This window comes from Prinia subflava, chromosome 9 (genome assembly GCF_021018805.1).
Source record: "Prinia subflava isolate CZ2003 ecotype Zambia chromosome 9, Cam_Psub_1.2, whole genome shotgun sequence".
In the NCBI taxonomy this organism is placed as follows: Eukaryota; Metazoa; Chordata; class Aves; order Passeriformes; family Cisticolidae; genus Prinia; species Prinia subflava.
The window spans coordinates 16,268,691-16,287,628 of record NC_086255.1 but is presented as its reverse complement, the minus strand read 5'-3'; the positions used below and the strand labels follow the sequence as shown (position 1 = coordinate 16,287,628).

Genomic DNA, 18,938 nt, shown 5'->3' with positions numbered 1-18,938 from the left:
AGGACCAGGATTCAGTGGTATCCTTCCAGGTCATGGAAGGGTTCTGCTTCTGGGAAGCCTCTTGTGTTTGGGAAGAGGCATTGTCTGGCTCCCTCAGTGGTACTTTTCTACAGGTGATACTGTTTTCCTCAGTGCTCTGTGTGGCAGCACCACCACCTATCCATTCCTGTCTTACTGGATTTACCTTGTCAATAGTTAATTAAAGCACAAGCCACTTTCCAGAATCTTACGGATATATTTTTAACAATTTGGGAAGTGCCACCTTCTTGTTAAACCTCCCAAGAAGTTGGTTCAAATGTAGTGTAAATGGTATCTGCAATAGGAAAGAAATTTCAGTATCCTAGAAGATACTGAAGCAGCTACGATGTTAGGAAAATGCTTTAATACACGATACTGAGAACTTTCTACAGTTAACAAGTGTGACACCTTTTTTAAATGAAGATACTGCAGTGTGATGTTTCTTTTTCATTCAAATAGCAAAGCCTTGTGGATAAAGTCTCTCGCAGACAGAAGCCTGACATGAATATGTTATTCCTAAATGTGAAAGTGAGGAGGACACACCTTGTTAGTGATTCACTTGATGAGGTAACAAAAAATATAATTAAATTGTGTGTTACTGTAGAGCAGCTATTGTTAGATTTCAATTTGATAAGTTATATTTAAATCTTTTGCACTAAGAGATTGGGAATATAACTACATGATACTAAATAAAGATAATTTAATTACTGTCAAAATTGCAGCACTGCAGAACAGATTGGATTAGACATTCTGAAATTCATTTCCTGTGCTCATACTGCTCCATAGCTAAGCCCGTAACAAACATACATGCTTGCACATGTTCTGTATTTGTATTTGTAATTTTTGTGTCAAAAACACAGTGCACCATTATCAGTTTCTGTAGGACCTGATTCCAGCATGAATAGTATGTGACTAATCACTATTGACATTGTTCTGTTCTAATTCTTGGAAAAAATTTATTATTTTCCTTCTCTGTCCTATAAGAATAATTTTGGGCTTTCATTTCTTAAATTCTTTCAACTAATTCCTCACATACTTCAATGTAATTTTTCCTTTTTTTAGAAATGAAACAGATGTGTCCATTAAAGTAGGCAATTCTTCAGTATCCAATGAACCTTGCTAATTAACATTATTTAATGAAATTTAGTTCCCTCTCTTTCTCAACATTGAGAACAGCCTGATGATACTGAAAAATAAGTCCAGGTAGTGAAAACAACATCAAACAAATTCTGATTACTCTTGTCATAAAATGTAAGTTTAAACTTTATTTTCCTATATTAAAACCTGTCTATTTTTGGCCTTTTTTCCTAAGACAAAAGAAACATGATTGGTAATACTGCTTTCTCTCAGGAATTGTAGGGGTTTTTTACTACAGTAAAATGACCAAGAGCAAATCCCAAAGTTTTTATAGTCAAAATATTCTCCTATTTATTTCCAATGTTTTCCTCTACCCATCGCAGAGATGAGTAAGAATGTATTATATATTCATATTCTCAAATTTATGGGGAACGGCAGGTGGAAAGGGGATACAGGGGCTATATACAGGGGATACAGTATTTCAAATTTTAAAAAATAATTTGCAAAGGAAAATAACTTCAGCTAATAAATAGGTTGTTTTAAATAACACAAATACCTATAGTTATAACATTTATGTAATAGGAATTTATTTGAGCAACTAACAACATGGAGATTATTTTAGCATGTGCACATTCTTGACTGGTCTAAACAATAAGCACTTTCTCTGGGGCTGGACAGTAATTAATGGGTTAAAGAAAGCTTGTATAGAGACTCAGTCTGGAAGATCACTGTTAACTGTAAAAGGCTGTAATCTAATTCTTTGCAAGTTTTCTGTGTACCTGCATGAAATGCTGTCTCTTAGGACAAAGCAATGATTGTTTGAAAAACAGTTGTAAAAAGCAGTTGGTATTTGCTGGCAGGCATCTTACACAGAACCAAATGGTGTCCAAATATTGAAAGTGTTAGCTTACTTCCTTATTTCTAAATATTTCCAAACTATGTCTGAGTACTTTTTTAATTTGTCATTTCCTCCTGGTAGCACATCTTCTGTAAAAGGTAAAAAATTACATAGGTCTGAAATATTCTAGACAAACTCAGTTAATTGTATCTATTTGCTTATTAAGTCTATTTGTACACCACCTAACTTCTTGTCAAGCCCAGAGAGAGACACCATGTGCAACGTAGTTGATGGTGTCAGTAGTCATAATTGTCTTGCTTCTGCAGTTCAGTCATTGTTTTAATATAGTTTTGACCTATTAGTAGAAAATTATGCAAATTAATGGCTTAAGCAGAGCAAGAGCACAGAGGCTGAGGTGTGTTCTCTATGGCTGGTGTAGTGATAATATGTTAAATCTCCTTTTTCTTCTGCCTTACCTATTTCACAATAGCTAGCAAGGAAGAAGGCAGATCTGAAAAAGAAGTTAAAAGTCACATTTGTGGGGGAAGCTGGTCTTGATATGGGTGGCCTGACAAAAGAGTGGTTTCTTCTTCTGATTCGACAGATTTTTCACCCAGATTATGGTGAGTCCTCATAATTCTTCAGTACAATGTGAAAATTTGTTCAGGCTCTGTGTAAGCAGTGCTCAGCAATAATGGAAAATTCTTTGCATTATAAACACTGTTTTAGCACAAATCCAAAACATAGCCTTGCTAATAGCTTAGCTATTAGCTCTGAAGGAAATTATCTCAGCCTAACACAGCACAATGGTTTAGCAAATATTCAAGTGGAGATAAGGCCAAATGTGTTGGTTTATCATTTACCGTCCTTCCCTATTTCTTCACATGCTGCATCTTCTCTTCTGCCCTCAGTTGTCTTCATACTACTAGTTTGGGGAGGGGGTTTTTCTGGGTTTTGTCAGTAGCTGCAGTTGGATGCTGTTACTGTGCTGAGTTCTGGCAAATTGCCAGCCTTGGTCTCCCATGTTTCAATGGGTTTTTTTGGTGCTGATAGCTGGTTGCACGGAGAGTGCCTGCACATTCTGGTACTATTTCTGTGACTAGCCTAGGTAGAGGTTAGTTTTTACTTGAATCTTTGTCGTCATAGGTTCTGTTTTTGGTATCTATGTGGCCTCTATTAAAGGGGTCTGGGGTAATCTCAGAAAAGAAAGGTCCTTCAGTCAGGAACAGAGACAGTATATATAGTCAGGGGTGAGCCTGAGTGAAAAAGTCTGCCTCTGCTTTTACCAGGACCTGTCAGCCTGTAAGGGCATTTCATGCCCAAGGGAAAAAAAATGAGACCTTTTGATTAAATTGGAGATTGTAAAACATGAATGAGCAGTCATAAACAAACAGTTCCATCCACTGGTTTTATACTGATGTAGATGGATCTGGGTTAAGTTTTATTCACCACTCTAATGAGATTTCCTCTGGGCATGGATACATTACTGATGACTTGGTGTGTTAAAGTGTTGCCAGGATGGCTTTTGAATTGATTTCCAGGGACTTGAGCATAACACCTCATAGTCATTGAGCTTACCTGTCTTTGCCTGGAAGTGTTCATGTCCCTTGAAATCATGGTCCTTTGTTGTTTATAGGACTACTTCTAAAGATACAGAATTTTGAGTCATGAGTATGTCATCATATCTGCTGAGATTATTGCCTGTAGCCCTTTTTCTAGTAAAAAGGGGTCTGTGTGAAGACGTGACATTGGTGATAGCAACCTTAATAGGAAACAATTTATCCTGCAGAAAACATTCTGTAAGTTTGACAGTTCTGTTAGTAAAAATGCTGTCAGCAGAGCTTGGTAACTGATGAGTTTGGAAACATTCAGAGTAATTTATTTTTTCACTATCTCTGGCAGGCTTCCTTACTTTAAAGTGCAAATTCTTTCATTGTTACGACTATCAGCCAAGTGTGGGAGGAGTTCAGAAATATTCTTGTCCCCTGGAAAGGGACTGTATCCTCTGCTGTCTTTAATGTTTAAGATGCAAATAACATGTCAGAAGCTTGGAAGGGGGAATATCACTGTTATTACCCTTTCCAGGTTTACTGATTCTTCAGGTTTAACTCCTGGAATTTAAAAAGTCTTCATTAACTCAGGTGTCTGCCTACCTGTATGTTTTGCAATGCTTTCTTTATCTTGGTGTGGACAATTAACAAATAGGATTCAGAACTTACTTTGTTCCAACATCCTTATGTTCTTTTAGTATGTGAACCTTGCTCTGCCTTACATGCAGCTGTTCTGTTGCTTCTGGCAATGTATAATGGCAGTGACTAAACCTTTTGTGATGAGCACCTTTTTGAGCTGGAGTTCAAAAGATAAATTGTTCAGGAGAGTGGGGGGAAAACGTGAAGGCAGCTTTTTGCCTGTAATTTATCTAAGAACTAGATGTCCCTGAGACAAGGGGTTTTTTAAGTCAAAAGGACTTTGATTTTTTTTTTCTCATTTAAATATTAGTTTTCACCAACTTTATCTTCAAGCAGAGACACAGTGAGCTGTTGCATATAAGATGTGCTTAGAACTAGTCAGTGCTTTGGTTTGTACAGACCATGGCAACAATAATAAACGTGGCCTGGTAATCCCAAAAAGTTCAAAAAGGCCATCACATTTTATTCAGTTTATTTCTGCATTAGAGCATGCTTATGTGGAGTGTGTCTTGCCTCTCTAAGCAATACTCCTTAGGCATTTTAGAGCTGTTATCTGCTTTCATTATGTAGGTTTTTATTTTCTGTCACTCTTTAAAACAGAATGTTCTGTATCTGACGCAAATAGCAGTCAAACTCATCTATACTCATGATTTCAGTAGGATCTAGCTTATCATTTAGACAGACCCATGAATGGCATTTTTAGGGTACATGTGGTTTGGGGCTTTTTTAACTTTTCTGGCATAGTTTTTTGAGAGAAAATATGAAGCATATCATTTTGCTGGTAGTGTGTCTGTATAACATAAACCATTTACAGTTTTCTATTCTAAGAAGGTAAAGCTTATGGTATTTGTATCATGGGATTCATGCCATCATTTTTAGGGATTTTCATCTGCTATTGACCTAGAAAGAAAGGAGGAAATAAGAGGGTTTATATTGCAGTAGGAAAAGTTTTGGTTAGACAGTTAAAGTTTATGGCAATAGTGGTGCTGGAGTGCACGCAGTGAAGAAACAGATTGCATAGGACAGTGCAAAATATCCACAACTGGAGGCCCTGAAGAACACCTTGCACCAAGCAGGGCTGGTGGGCTTGAGCCTGCTTGAGGCTTGCACTGCCCTTCGTGCTCCTTGCCAAGCACTGCCCGCGGGCTCCTGCCGTGGGTGGAACGGGGTCCTGAGAACAGGCATGGGGCACCCCCAGGAGCGATCCGGGCGCACGGGTAGGAAAGATGAGGCTTTGTATGGATCCTTCCAAAGCTCAGGCGTTTTAAGGGCCCCGTTGCCGTTCTGCAGGCATGTTCACCTACCACAAGGACTCGCAGTGCCATTGGTTCAGCAGCTTTAAATGCGACAACTACTCGGAATTCCGACTGGTTGGAGCCGTATCCTTTTCTGTCCGCTAGAATGTTCCAAACCGTTCGCTGAGCCGGTGTGGGGATGAAACAAGGCACTGGCTCAAGCTCCTTCCAGGGTTGTACATACACCTGTGTTCCATTTTAAATGTATTTTTTTAATATCATTCAAGCAAGTGAACTAAAAATAGGAAGAAAATGGTGGAGTGTGGGTACGTGGTATATTTTACAGCCAGAAAATGCTAAGGCAATATTAAACATGCAACTTTTTTGTGTGTAACTTGTAATTTTTTATGTACTTCAGTCTCTGAGTTTCTTTCAGTAAACATCAATGTGCCTGTGTCCATTAATATTTCATTTAAGTCCACATTGAGCAGTATGTGGCTTTTTGCCTTTTTTATTACAAAATGGAAGCCACATGCTGTTTTGAGCACAAGTTTATTTTCTAGGTTATCTATTGTGCTCATAAATGAAGATCTCAGAAAAACAATTTATGATAGTCTATGCTTATAACACCACTGAGATAAGGTAATAGTGTCCATTTACTAATTGCAGTTGGATCAGATGATGGTAGTAGGTCTTTTCTAACAGATCTATTCTATTCTTGTGAGAAGCTGAATTGGGATAGTTTAATTTGTTTCATGGGACACACTTAAATGGTGTAGTACCAGGTTTGTCTTAATGCTTTTAGATTTATTTAAAAGAAACATTGCTCTATTGATCTCTCACTAGAAAATACATATTTATCTTTCTCTTTTTCATAACAATACTATGGAAAATTTATTGTAGAAATGTTTTTATAGAATGTTATGAAGAAGATTCTCAAACATTCTGTCAATGTTCATCATTTGACCATGTTAACCATTGCTTAATTGTTATGAAAAACTGCGTTTAAAATTGTCAGTCCGGAAACAATGAAATCATTTACATTCCTTCTCTTTGTTGAGCATGAATCTTAAAATATTTTTTCCAAGGTACAAAAATATTAACTGTAATAAGGATGTGTCAGATTTGCCCTTAACTTTTGACATATACAGCTTATGGGACTTGCTGTATATAACAGCATCACCTTGGATATTCGTTTCCCTCCTTGCTGTTACAAGAAATTATTGAGTCCTCCCATTGTTCCCTGTGATCATAACACACTTGTAGGCATCTGTGGTGTCACATTAGATGACCTGTTTCAGATTATGCCTGTAAGTATTACATTTCCTAAGAGGCAAAATTACTGATATAGAACCTGGTTTATTTATATTTAATGCTTGAGTTATGAACTGTTTGAGAACAGCTTTTTTTCAGCACAGGTTGATAAAGTCTCCTTCCGATGAAAAACGAAAATCTGTGATTTCTAGCACAGCATGCATTTTAAAAATACAGCTTTTTCCAAGATACTTTCTGTATAAAACAATGATTCTGACATAGCCTTGCAAAGTGCATCACTTAGTTTTGTAGATTTACTAAAAAGTTTTTACTCATATTGTAGGAACTGGCGCATGGACTAAGTGAACTTCTATCCTACGAAGGCAATGTCGAAGAGGATTTTTACTCAACCTTTCAGGTCATTAAATGCACAGCTATGAGTGGTTCTGGACCTTGTTCAGTGATATTTCCCGGTGTTAGAATGGCAGTGGAGTGGGTTATTGCTGTGTGGTTGCTGATTGTTTGGAGTATACCTGCACGGGATCGGAGCTGGCCCCAGCCGCGCTGCCGGTGCCGCGGGGCGTTCAGCCTTGGCTCCACGGTCACACTCCGAGCTGCTGTTCCCTGGCAGTGCAGCTGGATCCCAGTGCTCACCACCAGGCCAGCTGCTGGGCCATTTCCAGCTCTTGGCTTTCCTTGACACCACCACCTTGCAGTCAGTGACCTGCCTTGTGAAATTCAGCTGGCTGCAAGACAATCGCTTTCTGTCTAACCCAGAAGATCGTCAGAGTTTGCTTTGTTATTTTATGCATTTTGTCCAGGAAATCTCACTTCAGCAGTAGCCTGTTCAAGTTTTTAGAGTTTTGCCTGACTGTTGTTGTAACTGCTGTTTCAGTCAGGAAAGTGTTTTTCAGTTACTCATTGTTTCAGAACTCACATACTAGTTAATGAAATTTCATTTCGGAGGGGCTTAGTTCCTAGGTGAACTACAGCAGAACAAATACCTTCTTAATTGTATTTGCTGCTCCTATAATGTTCTTTTGTATGAAAAGCTCTCTGGCTCTAGAGCCTGCAGGTCAGTTTGACATGCCACTATGTAACAAGGTCGATTTTTGTTCTTTGAATATTAATTTTCTGAGCAATTTGTTGAAAATTGTAGTATTTAACTTGTAAAAACATCACAACCCTCAGAATTATAGCATGTGCTAAAGAGAGGGAATACGTGACATAATATAAGCTTTGTCATTTGTAAGTATATGAATTTATTTTCCAGTGCTGACCTTGACACCCCTTTTTCTGTAGGTTTTTCAGGAAGAATTTGGTGTTATAAAATCTTACAACTTAAAGCCAAATGGAGATAAAATTCCAGTCACAAATCGGAACAGGAAAGGTACTTCAATGTATATTAACTACACAAACTGCAGATTAAAGTTCATCCTTTTTCTCCTTTCTATAAGCCTATACTTTCATTAACAAAATGTGAACATGAAATGGCTGTAGTTTTCTGGTATGCCTACCAATTTAATGGTATCTAAAATTAAATGCATTCATTTTTCATATTCACTACAATTTTAGAGGGTAGAACAAGTGATTGATTAAAATTATTATAATGTAACAATTTTTTTCTTTCTTGTTTAGAATACGTGCAGCTTTATGTTGATTTTCTTCTCAATAAATCGATCTACAAACAATTTGCAGCTTTCTATTATGGATTTCATAGTGTCTGTGCTTCATACGCATTACTGGTAAGAATAAAGTGAAACATAGCTCTTGAGTTTTATTTCAAGTATTTGACAATGACTTGTCTAAATTAAGTTGCACTGGAGGATTTTAAGAGTTGGAAAGAATCTTGACTGATCATTAGACTTGATTAACCCAATGTAAGTAGAAGAAATTATTCAGGTAATCAACTGTTCTCTGTAGTGTTTCATTGAAAAGAGATAAATAAAACTCCAGAAGATAGATTTATCAGTATGTATTCACAGACACATCCCAGGCTCTCCTGTGAATGTTTACAAGGTTTCTGTGTATTCCCTGCATTTAGGAACTGCAGGACAACTGTGTCTGAGTGCTCCTGTGTGATTTCTCTGAAAACATTTATTGGTTTTTGCAGGAAAAACACTCAGTGAGGTTGAGATTAAACATTCTTCTGTTTTCAGTCCTGTTTGGCTGTTGGGATGACTTTTTTTATCTTACAGCATCCTTTCTGCATTGAGAAAGAAGAGACAGTTTCTTTTTGCCTGGGATTTTCTAAATTCCAGTGAAATTGGTGAACTGGGACACCTTGTAGCAAAGTGAGGTGTGCCCAGCTGCAGGGAAGGTTCTGGAAGGACAGTGAGAATCCATTGAAATGCCATGGCATACTTCCATGCCACTTGATGCTGTAGTAAATGAATAAGTGGGTTCTGCAGGTGCAAGTTTAGTGGATATTAAACATGGCTTATTGTTATAAGTATTTCCTTTGCACAGCAGTGTGTACAGCTTAGTCAGTGACAGGGACTTGTCAGTGCACATGAAATGGAAGCTAAAATCAAAATTGACATCAAGACCCTCCCTCAGATTTCCATTTGTACAAACTTAATTTTCTTCCTGACCCGTTTGTAGTCTGATCACGTGATAGGCAAGTCAGTGTAATAAATGTAAGAACAATGAAGAAGTGAAAAGCAAAATATGCTGAAATATTGTGTTATCCTGTAATTAACTTTGTACTATGTACGGCAGTAAGAGATTCTTCAAAGTGCTGAGGGATTCACTTTTCTATAATCAGGATGTATCCAAGGTAGAGAATTACATTGAATGATATTCTGTTAATTTTTCTATATTGACAAAAATTTAATCTTAATCTAGTAGCATCATTTCTCATCTTTTTTAAGAAATTAAATATTTTGTTCTTGATTTATGGCAGCTGCTTCGTCCAGAGGAGGTTGAAATTCTCGTCTGTGGCAGTCCTGAGTTGGACATGTCTGCTTTACAGAGAAGTACCCAATACGAGGGCTACCAAAAAACTGATCTGACCATACGGTAGGCCTGGGCTTGTATTCTAATTACTGAGTTTAAAACATCATGGAATGTTAGACTTCCAGCAGTAATCTCTTCAAGGATAATCTGAGAATGACTGAAGTTTTAGAAACCTATTTCTAAATGAGACAAAGACACTACTAAATTGTCATAAGTAGGAAGAATTAGATCCCTAATGGTATGTGTTTACTGAATATCCTTAAAAGATTATGACCACACTGAAGTGGAGTAGTTTGAAAAGAAAAGCTCCAAAACCTGCATATCTCAGTATTTTTATTATCCAGTCTTCTAAAAATACTTTTCTTACTCAATTCTCTTTGATACTAAGGACATTAATATTACTGAGTGAAAGGCATTTGTTATTTGTATAGATAAGTGGGTTGGGGCATCGTTTGGCAAGACATCATTCCAAAATTAATAAAATATTGTACTTGTCAATTCCTTGGGAATTTAACCCTGTATATTGGGGTACTGCTGATATCCTATATATTATATTAATTAAACTCTCAGTAAGTGATACTCATCAGGTACTACTTGTAGTTTTATTATCATCTTCATACTACTTATTTTACAATGCTGCATCTTGCCACATTTTCTTCTCCATCTGCCCTGAGCATAGATATTTCTGGGATGTAGTACTTGGATTTTCTCTGGACCTTCAAAAGAAGCTGCTACATTTTGCTACAGGAAGTGATAGAGTACCTGTGGGAGGAATGGCTGATCTGAATTTCAAGATTTCAAAGAGTGAAACGCCCACTAATTGGTAAGTAATGTTTTGGATTTTTCAAAATTTTTTTCATTAATTTTTTTCCCAAGAGTCCTTATTGGTCTTGAATATCTTTCAGAAGAGCAAACAAATGTACAGTGAAAAAACTGCATGGACTCCTTTAGTTTGCCTTCAAAATCTATCACCCATTTATTGACTGCCTAAATTTAAAAACCAAGGGAATTGTTTTTCCAGTCAGTATTTACATTTGAGGCTGGTAATTAGTTATAAGGATTATTGACATGTTTTCAATCCAAATAAATTATTTATTTAATCATTCCTAAACATGACAGCTGACGTAATGAAAATATACTTTGAACTGCCATGAATTTTTCTGAATTTTTTTACCTTGATAGCATTATTTATAGCAACGCGGTTAGTATTTTTTTAATTTTTAAGACTGGAGAAAATCAGTATAAATAATTTGAAAGCTGTATAGAAAAACTTGTTGCTCTGAAGCTCACTGTGAAGCAGTAATTACTGGCTTTACCCAGATTACTCAAACACTTACGGTAATCAAAATACTTAAATGGAACTGTACTTTTCAAAGTCTGAATTTTGCTGGGTTTTCTGTTAAGAGCTGAGCTAAAGGCAAAAATGTAATAAATTTTGGGGTTGTTTTAAATTTAATTTATCTCATTATTATGATATTTCTAATGCTTTTCTCAATGAGGTAATAACTGGTTCCAGTAACATTAAAGGAACATGAAGATCAGATGAAAAATGAAGAAAAATCAATCAACATTGAGTCACTTTTTATATTCCTTCTGTAAATTGTTCTCCTAAAGATGAGAAAATGTATTTTGAAATAGAGTGCATTTTAAACTGCTGTAGGTCCATGTTTTGCAAGATAATTGTTGCTGTCAGCCTGCCTGCACAGGGACAGATGTAGGCACCATCATCATTTTGCTCATGCAGTCGGATCAAAGAATGTAATAGCAATAAGAATTGGCAAATTAATAAAAGCTTCTCTATTTTCCCAATTCTGAAGCCATGACTCCAGTCCAATTAACAGATCCTTGCTGATCATTTAAAGGACAGGGAAGGGAAGGTAACTTTCCAGATCTAGGGCTTCCACCCCCATTTGAGCATGTTTGCAAATGATCAAAGGCCAAGTTGGTGCCATTCAAAAGACTGAGGGATGAAATGAAAAGAGACCTAGAGGACTTCTGAGTCACATAATAAAATATGTGTGTCCTAATGCAATAGATTTTTGAGTGTGTTTTCCAAATGGCAGGTTGAGTTTCAGTTCATTGTCTTTCTCCTGTCTCCCCCCAAGTTATCAGCTTGGAGGACAAGTCTGTATCCTCAGGTTGTCCTCCATGTCACTTGAGAATTTAAATGGCAAGAAGTTCCTGGAGCTTTTTATTACCTGTGGCTCATCAAATGAATCCATTCTAGTGAGAAACAAAGTTTCCAGTGTTTCAGCCAGGCATTTCGTAGCCATATCTGCAATACATATATTCAAGCTCTCTCTCTCAGAAGAAACTTGGAGCTGGAAGTGTTGGTGCGTGAAGTGAAGCTGAGACCAGAATTTGTGAACTGTTGTTTTTCCAGCATTTCAGTCAGTTCTCCAGAGCTCCCCACTGATGTAAGGACCTGTTTTACCAGGCTGGACCCTGAGTTCTGTATCCTCACAGACACATAACTCTGTTCTTCTAGGTGTGTCTGTACCTACTGCAGGACCCACCTGTCTTTTCCAGGTTGTGGATTCTGACTATACCCAGATTTTGTGTTTAGAGAAGTCATGTGGTACCTGGAGTTTCCAAAATCTGGAAGGAGATGTTTCCAACTTGAAAAAAAAAATAAAGGTGGAGGAGGGAGTTGCAGGCTAACAAATTCATCTGAGGTGCTTATGAACAGCAGTGATGTTACTTTCTTCAAAAGAACTTGAACCAACCTTGGGATAAACGTTCCTTTTGTAGGATTTCTTATTTAAGAAATGTTTGACTGAAAATGTATAGGCAACTGGCAGTATTCTAGTTCTGTTGCATTATTCTTAAATGTGTTTTTCTGGGTATTTTTGATATTATTTTAGGTTACCTGTGGCCCACACCTGCTTCAACCAGCTTTGTCTCCCTCCTTACAAGAACAAGAAAGAACTGAAGCAAAAGTTAATCATTGGAATTTCAAATGCAGAGGGGTTTGGTCTGGAATAAGATTAAATACTCCAAGAACAGCATTTTTATGTAGCATTCACTCTCTTCTGATTGTGCCTTTAAGCTTTTCGTTGTTATGTCTCTTGATACTGTGCCAGTTTTACTGCATTTAGATAATTTTTTAGATTAAATATTAAGTGTATGTTTTTCTTCCTGAATGGCAATACATTTGCTGCTTGCTTTGTCACAGAAAGTAGATTTCCTTGTACAAAAAGCTCGTCTGTTTGGTAAACAAAACCCAGCTAAGACAATTCCCAAGTTTTAGGTTTTTCTTAATAGCACTTTATCATTAATCATAATTCTTTTACATGAAGGTATCTCACTGGGAGATAATATACAAAATATTTCTCTATTAATTAATCCCAGTGGCAGATCATTTTAAATTAACATTAATAATAGAAAAAATATAACATCAGCATGTAGCCATTTTTTTCACAAAGGCAAATAGGAATTTTAGTCTTTATAACATAGATGTAAGTTTATTATTTTGGTTTTCCTTTGCAGTGAAACCAGCTGTCTAAGAAGTATGTAAATAACTGCCTGTGAAGAAATAGGGTTTTGATAGTGCCATTTACTGCTAAAAAATTATTTTTTATGAATAAGAGGTTTTAGATGTTGTATATTCAGCTTTTACACTTGACTGTACAAGAGTGTTAAAAGGTATTTTTTCAGCTTGAGGGGATTCAAGTTCAAGCTACAGGTGTTAAGGAATTTGTATGTTCATTCTTAACAGCAAACTAGCCAGATCTACTGTAGCATTGTAGTAAACAAAACTAGATATTTAAAATAAATTCCACGTCTGGTGAAATGCTCTAGGAAGGGAATTATATCCACAACAGGTGGAAAACTGATATCATGCTATCATTTTTTGCAGCAACTTTGTTGAAAGTCATAAATAAGCTGTGACAAAAGTGAATATAATAACATTTCTGAAGAATGTTGCAACTTTCATTAACTTGGAGACCAGCATTTAAAAATGTTTTGTGTTTTTCACTGCACTAACCCTGTGAAAAGAATTCTTGGTATGTCTGCTCTGAGTTAGTAAATTAGCAGCTGGGGAAGAAATGGTTCTAAAATAATGACATAATTGTAAGTCTGGGTTTTATTCATTACATGGAAATAATTTATCAGCATGCAGTATAGTATTTTTAAATATGAACAGCTACTGTGTGTTCTGTAAATTTTTCTTTCAGCTGAATAAAGCCCAGATCATTGGAGACACTTTGGCATCTAATTTGTCAGCTTTCCCCATTGACTTCTGCTGGGGCATGGATGCATAACTATCTTGTAGTGTCTGTACTCAAATACTATTAGTCTTCTCTCTTTCTCTGTATTATTTACATACAATCAACAGATTTACAAATGATGAGCAAATTAATCTGTCCAATTCATGCTTTCAAAGCTGTTCTGGATATTCTTCAATAGCTAAGTGTAAATTTTATTTTTTTATTTCTCCTTGAAAATTTACTGGTGATTTTACTGTTTTATTAAGGCAGAGATAAATATTAGGATATTTTAGAATATTTGACACTGTATTCTTAGTGTTGTCATTGAAACCAGTAATAAAATTTCTATTGGCTTTAGCCTGGAACTGTACTAGGTTAGCACAAAGACTGCTAAAAGCAGCACTGAAAAATTTTGTATTTTTACATTGTATCTCCCAAATGGAGTTTTTAAAATAAATTTTAACTTGCAGGATTTCAGATGTTGAGAAATAAATTAAGCTTTCACTGTTGCACTGAATGAACTAGATAGCTGCAAGCAATGTTGAATTTCTAACACCTGAATATGGATGTAAGTAAGAAACAAAGTAGGAAACAAAGACCTGCTGCCTTTCCTCTCTTTGTAGAATTGGATTGATGGAAGGTTGGCTTATGAATAAATAGCTATACAGTTTATCTGAAAACATGGCAAATTAGCCAAAATATTTTTTTAAGGCTTAAACCCGCTTTTAATAACTATTTATCTACTATTGTTAAAATAAAAGCTTTATCTTTTCACCTTTTCACTGAATTGCACTTTGCCTTCTGTTTAGTTTTATTTATTGAAGCTTTTTTTGAGATAATGTGTAATATTACCTCAGAATTCTACAAATGCTATTGTATTTGCATCAGTTTTTAAATCAGATTGTCATTCAAAGACATTTTATATATTTCCTGATGTTGATAAATTAAATAGTAAATTTTGTATTTGTTAAATGAAAACATTACACTGTATTTATGAAATAAGCATCTGATAATTTAAAAAAAATTATTCAGTGTTTTGTTGTTCTTGTGTCTTGCCCTGTAACCCAGCAAATCTTTTTTTATCTCCATCATTGTTTTGTACTGTACAAAAGAAATCTGATTTGTATAAACTTGTTCATTACTAAGTATCTATTTTTATGTATCAAAATTGTCCAGTCATTAAATCAAATATTTCAAATGCTGACCTCACTTGTATAATTTCAGATTTTCAAAATTGGTCATAATTGGTTTAAAATTATGATCAACCCCTCTTCTTTTGGAGTCTTTTTCTTTTGAGAAGTTTTCTTTACCATAACAGTTCTGCTAAAACATTGCATGGCTCACTGAAAAGAAACGAAGTTTCAACAACCAAACGTACACCAAGACCTATATTTCGTATTTATTGTCAAAATTACAGGTGTTCTGGTGCATCCCATGGTGTGATAATGCTGCAAAATAGCAGAGATCCTCATCATGGATCCAAAAACTGGGGTTGTTCCAAGGGGAGAAGAGAAGGCTTTGGGGACAGGCAGTTGCAGCCCTCCAGGACCTGAAGGGGCTCATGGAAAGGAGGGAGAGGGAGAAATGGTTTGAAACTGAAAGGGGGCAGGTTTAGATGAGATGTTAGAAAGAAGTTCTTTGTTCAGAGGATGGGTAGGCCCTGGAACAGGTTGTCCAGAGAAGCTGTGGCTGCCCCATCCCTGGAAGTGTTCAAGGCCAGGCAGAATGCAGCCTGACCTGGTGAATGGCATCCCTGCCCATGGCCGGGCGTTTGGAACCAGGAGATCTTTGAGGCCCCTTCCCACCCAAACCATTCTATGACTCTAACTTAATTTCTATATTTTTTTTACTACCTCAGTTAGAAGATTATTTGGAGGTGCAAGAAGAGACAAAGCCACAAGTTGATGTGTGTTTGATCTTGGATGTTTTCCTGCCTAATTTTCACATTAAAATCAGGAGGCACGGGTTACAAGACCATCTTGCTTTCTCACGGACAGGTCCTGACCACAGAACTGTTCCCTTTGTACCACTCAAGTTACCTACAGATGGCAGCAAAGATGAAGATTGAAGCAATTTAATTAGAGGTCAGGCTTTCTTCTTAGGTAACAGTAGATATTATAAATGCACATAATGAAGAAAAAAGTCATGTTTTAAAATTTATATCACAACTAATTGCAGATTTGCAAAGTCAGCAATATATAAATTGACGTTTAGCAGACAAATATGGAGAAAGGAGAAGCAGCTTCTTGGATCTGGTGCTGGCTTTTGAAAGTGTCCTCTCTTTCCATTAAGAGTTCCTAATGTGGTTTTGAGGCCATTGAAAGACTCTGCCACAACCTCAGAGAGGAGATTGGTTATACCTGATCTCTGACCAGTCAATAGGCTCAAACTGAGATTTGGACAGAGTTTAGAAAGCCTGGCTTGTCTTGTCCTGTTTCAGCTGGGGGTCAGATGGCTGGCACTGGGGCTTAAAATTGAAATGCAGTATTTCCTTTTGATTTTTTTGACCAAAAGTAGTGAGATTCCTTCTCTGCAGTGGTAGTTGGTGTTGGTACTGGTTGACTTGCTCCAGAAGCAAATGTTATACCCATTGTTAATCTTCATAGCTGTGGTATTTAATGTTCTTTCAGAACTCTTTAAAAAAATGAAAATATCTGAAAGGTCCTTTAAAGCCTCTGGTTTCATGTCCTGACTGTCAAATAATAATGTGTTTTGCTTCTAGAGCCCCTAGTTTTCTTCCAGTAAATTTGTTTGTTTTTCAGCCTATTTCTATTTTTTCAGGGCCTGTACTGGTCTATGTGTTGTTGAAGTTACTTGCACTTTTAAATATTCATGTGTATAAGAAAATAATAATGAGATGGCCTGGACTGCCACAGCTGTTTCACTTGTGTTAGAAATATTCTAATTAATAGCGAAGTAAGGTTTGTTGTTAAATTAATGAGCAAAAATGGCCCCCAGTGACCTGCACCTTTCATATTGTTAATTAAATTCGTACTTTGAATTTTTTGAACCCCAATGTAAAACACAACAGGTCAAGGAAAATTGGGAGATTTTTTTTCTGATGGTCTGGTGAAGCAGTTGCTCATTAGACTGTAGAGAGGTGGGAGAAGTTCACATTACTTGGGCAAACTAAGTTCAGTTCTGGACTCTTTGGCAGTACTAGAGTTAAGTAATACCTATATGCACAATAAAAGGATATATCAGGGAATATCTTGTATGTTTTGTGTTCTGTTAGAGCAAGGCTTCGTCTAGCATTTTTCTTTTTGGCATCACTTTAATGATTTGGTACTTATAGTTAGTGAGTGACTTTTAGTTTTTGATGCAGGATTTTCTTCCCATGAGAGTCACCCTAGATTCTGTAGATGTATGATGTTCAGGTTTAATTTAAGGGCTCCTTGTTTATTTACTATTTTCACTCTATAACATGATTTCTTATTAACCAGGAGAGATGAATCTGTTCTCACAGAGCTGTTAGTTATCTTCACACAGCATCTCTGGCTGCTGCCATGCTATGGATAAAAACAATCCAGTCTCCACTGGCGTTACCAGAACAGAACTATTTGTAGCTACGTTATGTGTTGCCATGAATTTTCCTGGTTTGCTGAGCGTTCATATTAAAGGAGAAACGTGCAGTTTCTCACGCTGGTGAATTGTAAACACAGGACCATGTTTTGTAAATATTGGCAATGTTATGAATACTTTCTCCAAGAGAAGGGGAGGTTGAATGACAGCCTCCTGGACCAATGTGACAGGAGAGGTGGCGATACCCTTCTCCAATCCATGGTCACCTTGCCACAGGTATATAATGGAAAAATAAACTAAGGGCAGGGTCTTCTGCCCTGCTGCTGTTGTTGCACCCAGACCTGTGTCCCCAGTCTGTGTTCCTGGTTGGGCCTCCACGGTGATAACTGGCGCCCAACGTGGTCAAGTTGCAAGCTAGTGAGGAAAGAAAAAAGAAGAAAGAAAAAAAAAAAATCTGCCTTCTACAGCTGCAAAAAGAAGAAACCCACGATGTTCTCAGAGGAACGATTGATGATGGAACTGCTCCACTCCTTTTTGTTGTCCTGTGACGCTGACTTAACCAGGAAACACGTGAGAGAACTATTTAGCTGGGGAAAGAAACTTGGAATTTTTTATACTGCTGAAAAGGCACTTTATATTGGCCCATGGAGAACCCTGGGAAAAAGCCTTTTCTCTGCCGTCCTTGACGGAAACTCTAAGGCAGGCACTCTTTTACGGGCATGGACAACAGTCTTCCCACTTCTAAAAGAGGCTGGGGAGGACTTTGAAGTTGATTCTGGGTTTTCGACACAGAGCAGAAGCTCCCCTGCGAGCTCCGTCGCTTCTGACCAGGATCGCTCTTATGCAGGGTTAGAGCCGATGCAGGAGACCCCCACCCCCATGTCGGGGGTTGGGCGCGCCCAGCGGGGTTTTTGGAAGGGCGGGGAAGCTTTTTTCGGTCCGCTCCCCGCGCGGTTTGCCGGGCGGGGAGCTGGGGTGCCGAGGGGGCGGAGCGCTCGGCATCGGGTCCCACGCCGAGCGCGGGGGATCGCCCGCGCCGCCCCGGGCCGCCGTGCCGCGGCGCCCCCCCCGCTGCCCGCCACCGCTGCGGGGTCCGCCCTGCAGCTGCCGCGCGGAGCCGCGCCGCCTCGGGCCCCCTGCGGGGAGCCGGGGGGGCCGCCGTGCGCCGCCTCCCCGGCCCGCCTCGCCCCGCCGCGACCTGCTCCGCGCAGGATTCGGCAGGCGAGAGCGGCGGGGACGGCCCCTCCTTGCCCCGTCCCCCCGCCGCGCCAAATGCTGTGCGCGGGGTCGCCGCCGCCGGCGGTCTGTGCGGTGCCCGCAGCGGAGCCGCCGCCGCCGCCCACCGCGCCGCGCCCCGCCCCACGCGTCCGGTGCCGGTCCGGCGCCGCGGGGGGAGGGCTGGGCGCAACGCTGCCCGCTGCTGCGGGGCCACCCGCTCTGGACAGCCCCCCCGCGCCGCCGCGCGGCACCGCCGCGCGTCCCCTCCCTGCCGCTCGGGGAATGCCCCCCCGCACCGAGCGGGAGGGGCTCTCGGCTGCCGCTGCTGCCGCCGACCTGGCCACCGACCCATCGGCTGGCCGGGCAGGAGCTGAAGGCTGTGGCCCGTCGGCCACGCCTCCCTGCCCAGCGCGACAAT

The 18,938-nt window shown here is 38.8% G+C and overlaps 1 protein-coding gene across 1 annotated transcript in view; it reads left to right on the top strand.

Annotated features, from left to right (window-relative positions):
* Positions 1-14,982, top strand: part of HECTD2 (HECT domain E3 ubiquitin protein ligase 2) — a 34,052-nt gene extending 19,070 nt beyond the window's left edge. Inside the window, exons 12-21 of the mRNA XM_063405649.1 lie at positions 478-585; positions 2,424-2,556; positions 5,413-5,501; positions 6,509-6,667; positions 6,955-7,029; positions 7,914-8,001; positions 8,250-8,356; positions 9,517-9,632; positions 10,249-10,392; positions 12,434-14,982. Of these exons, the coding sequence (XP_063261719.1) occupies positions 478-585; positions 2,424-2,556; positions 5,413-5,501; positions 6,509-6,667; positions 6,955-7,029; positions 7,914-8,001; positions 8,250-8,356; positions 9,517-9,632; positions 10,249-10,392; positions 12,434-12,554 (1,140 nt within the window). The 3' untranslated portion in view covers positions 12,555-14,982. The remainder of the gene's footprint in view (positions 1-477; positions 586-2,423; positions 2,557-5,412; positions 5,502-6,508; positions 6,668-6,954; positions 7,030-7,913; positions 8,002-8,249; positions 8,357-9,516; positions 9,633-10,248; positions 10,393-12,433) is intronic.
* The last annotated feature ends 3,956 nt before the right edge of the window (positions 14,983-18,938 follow it).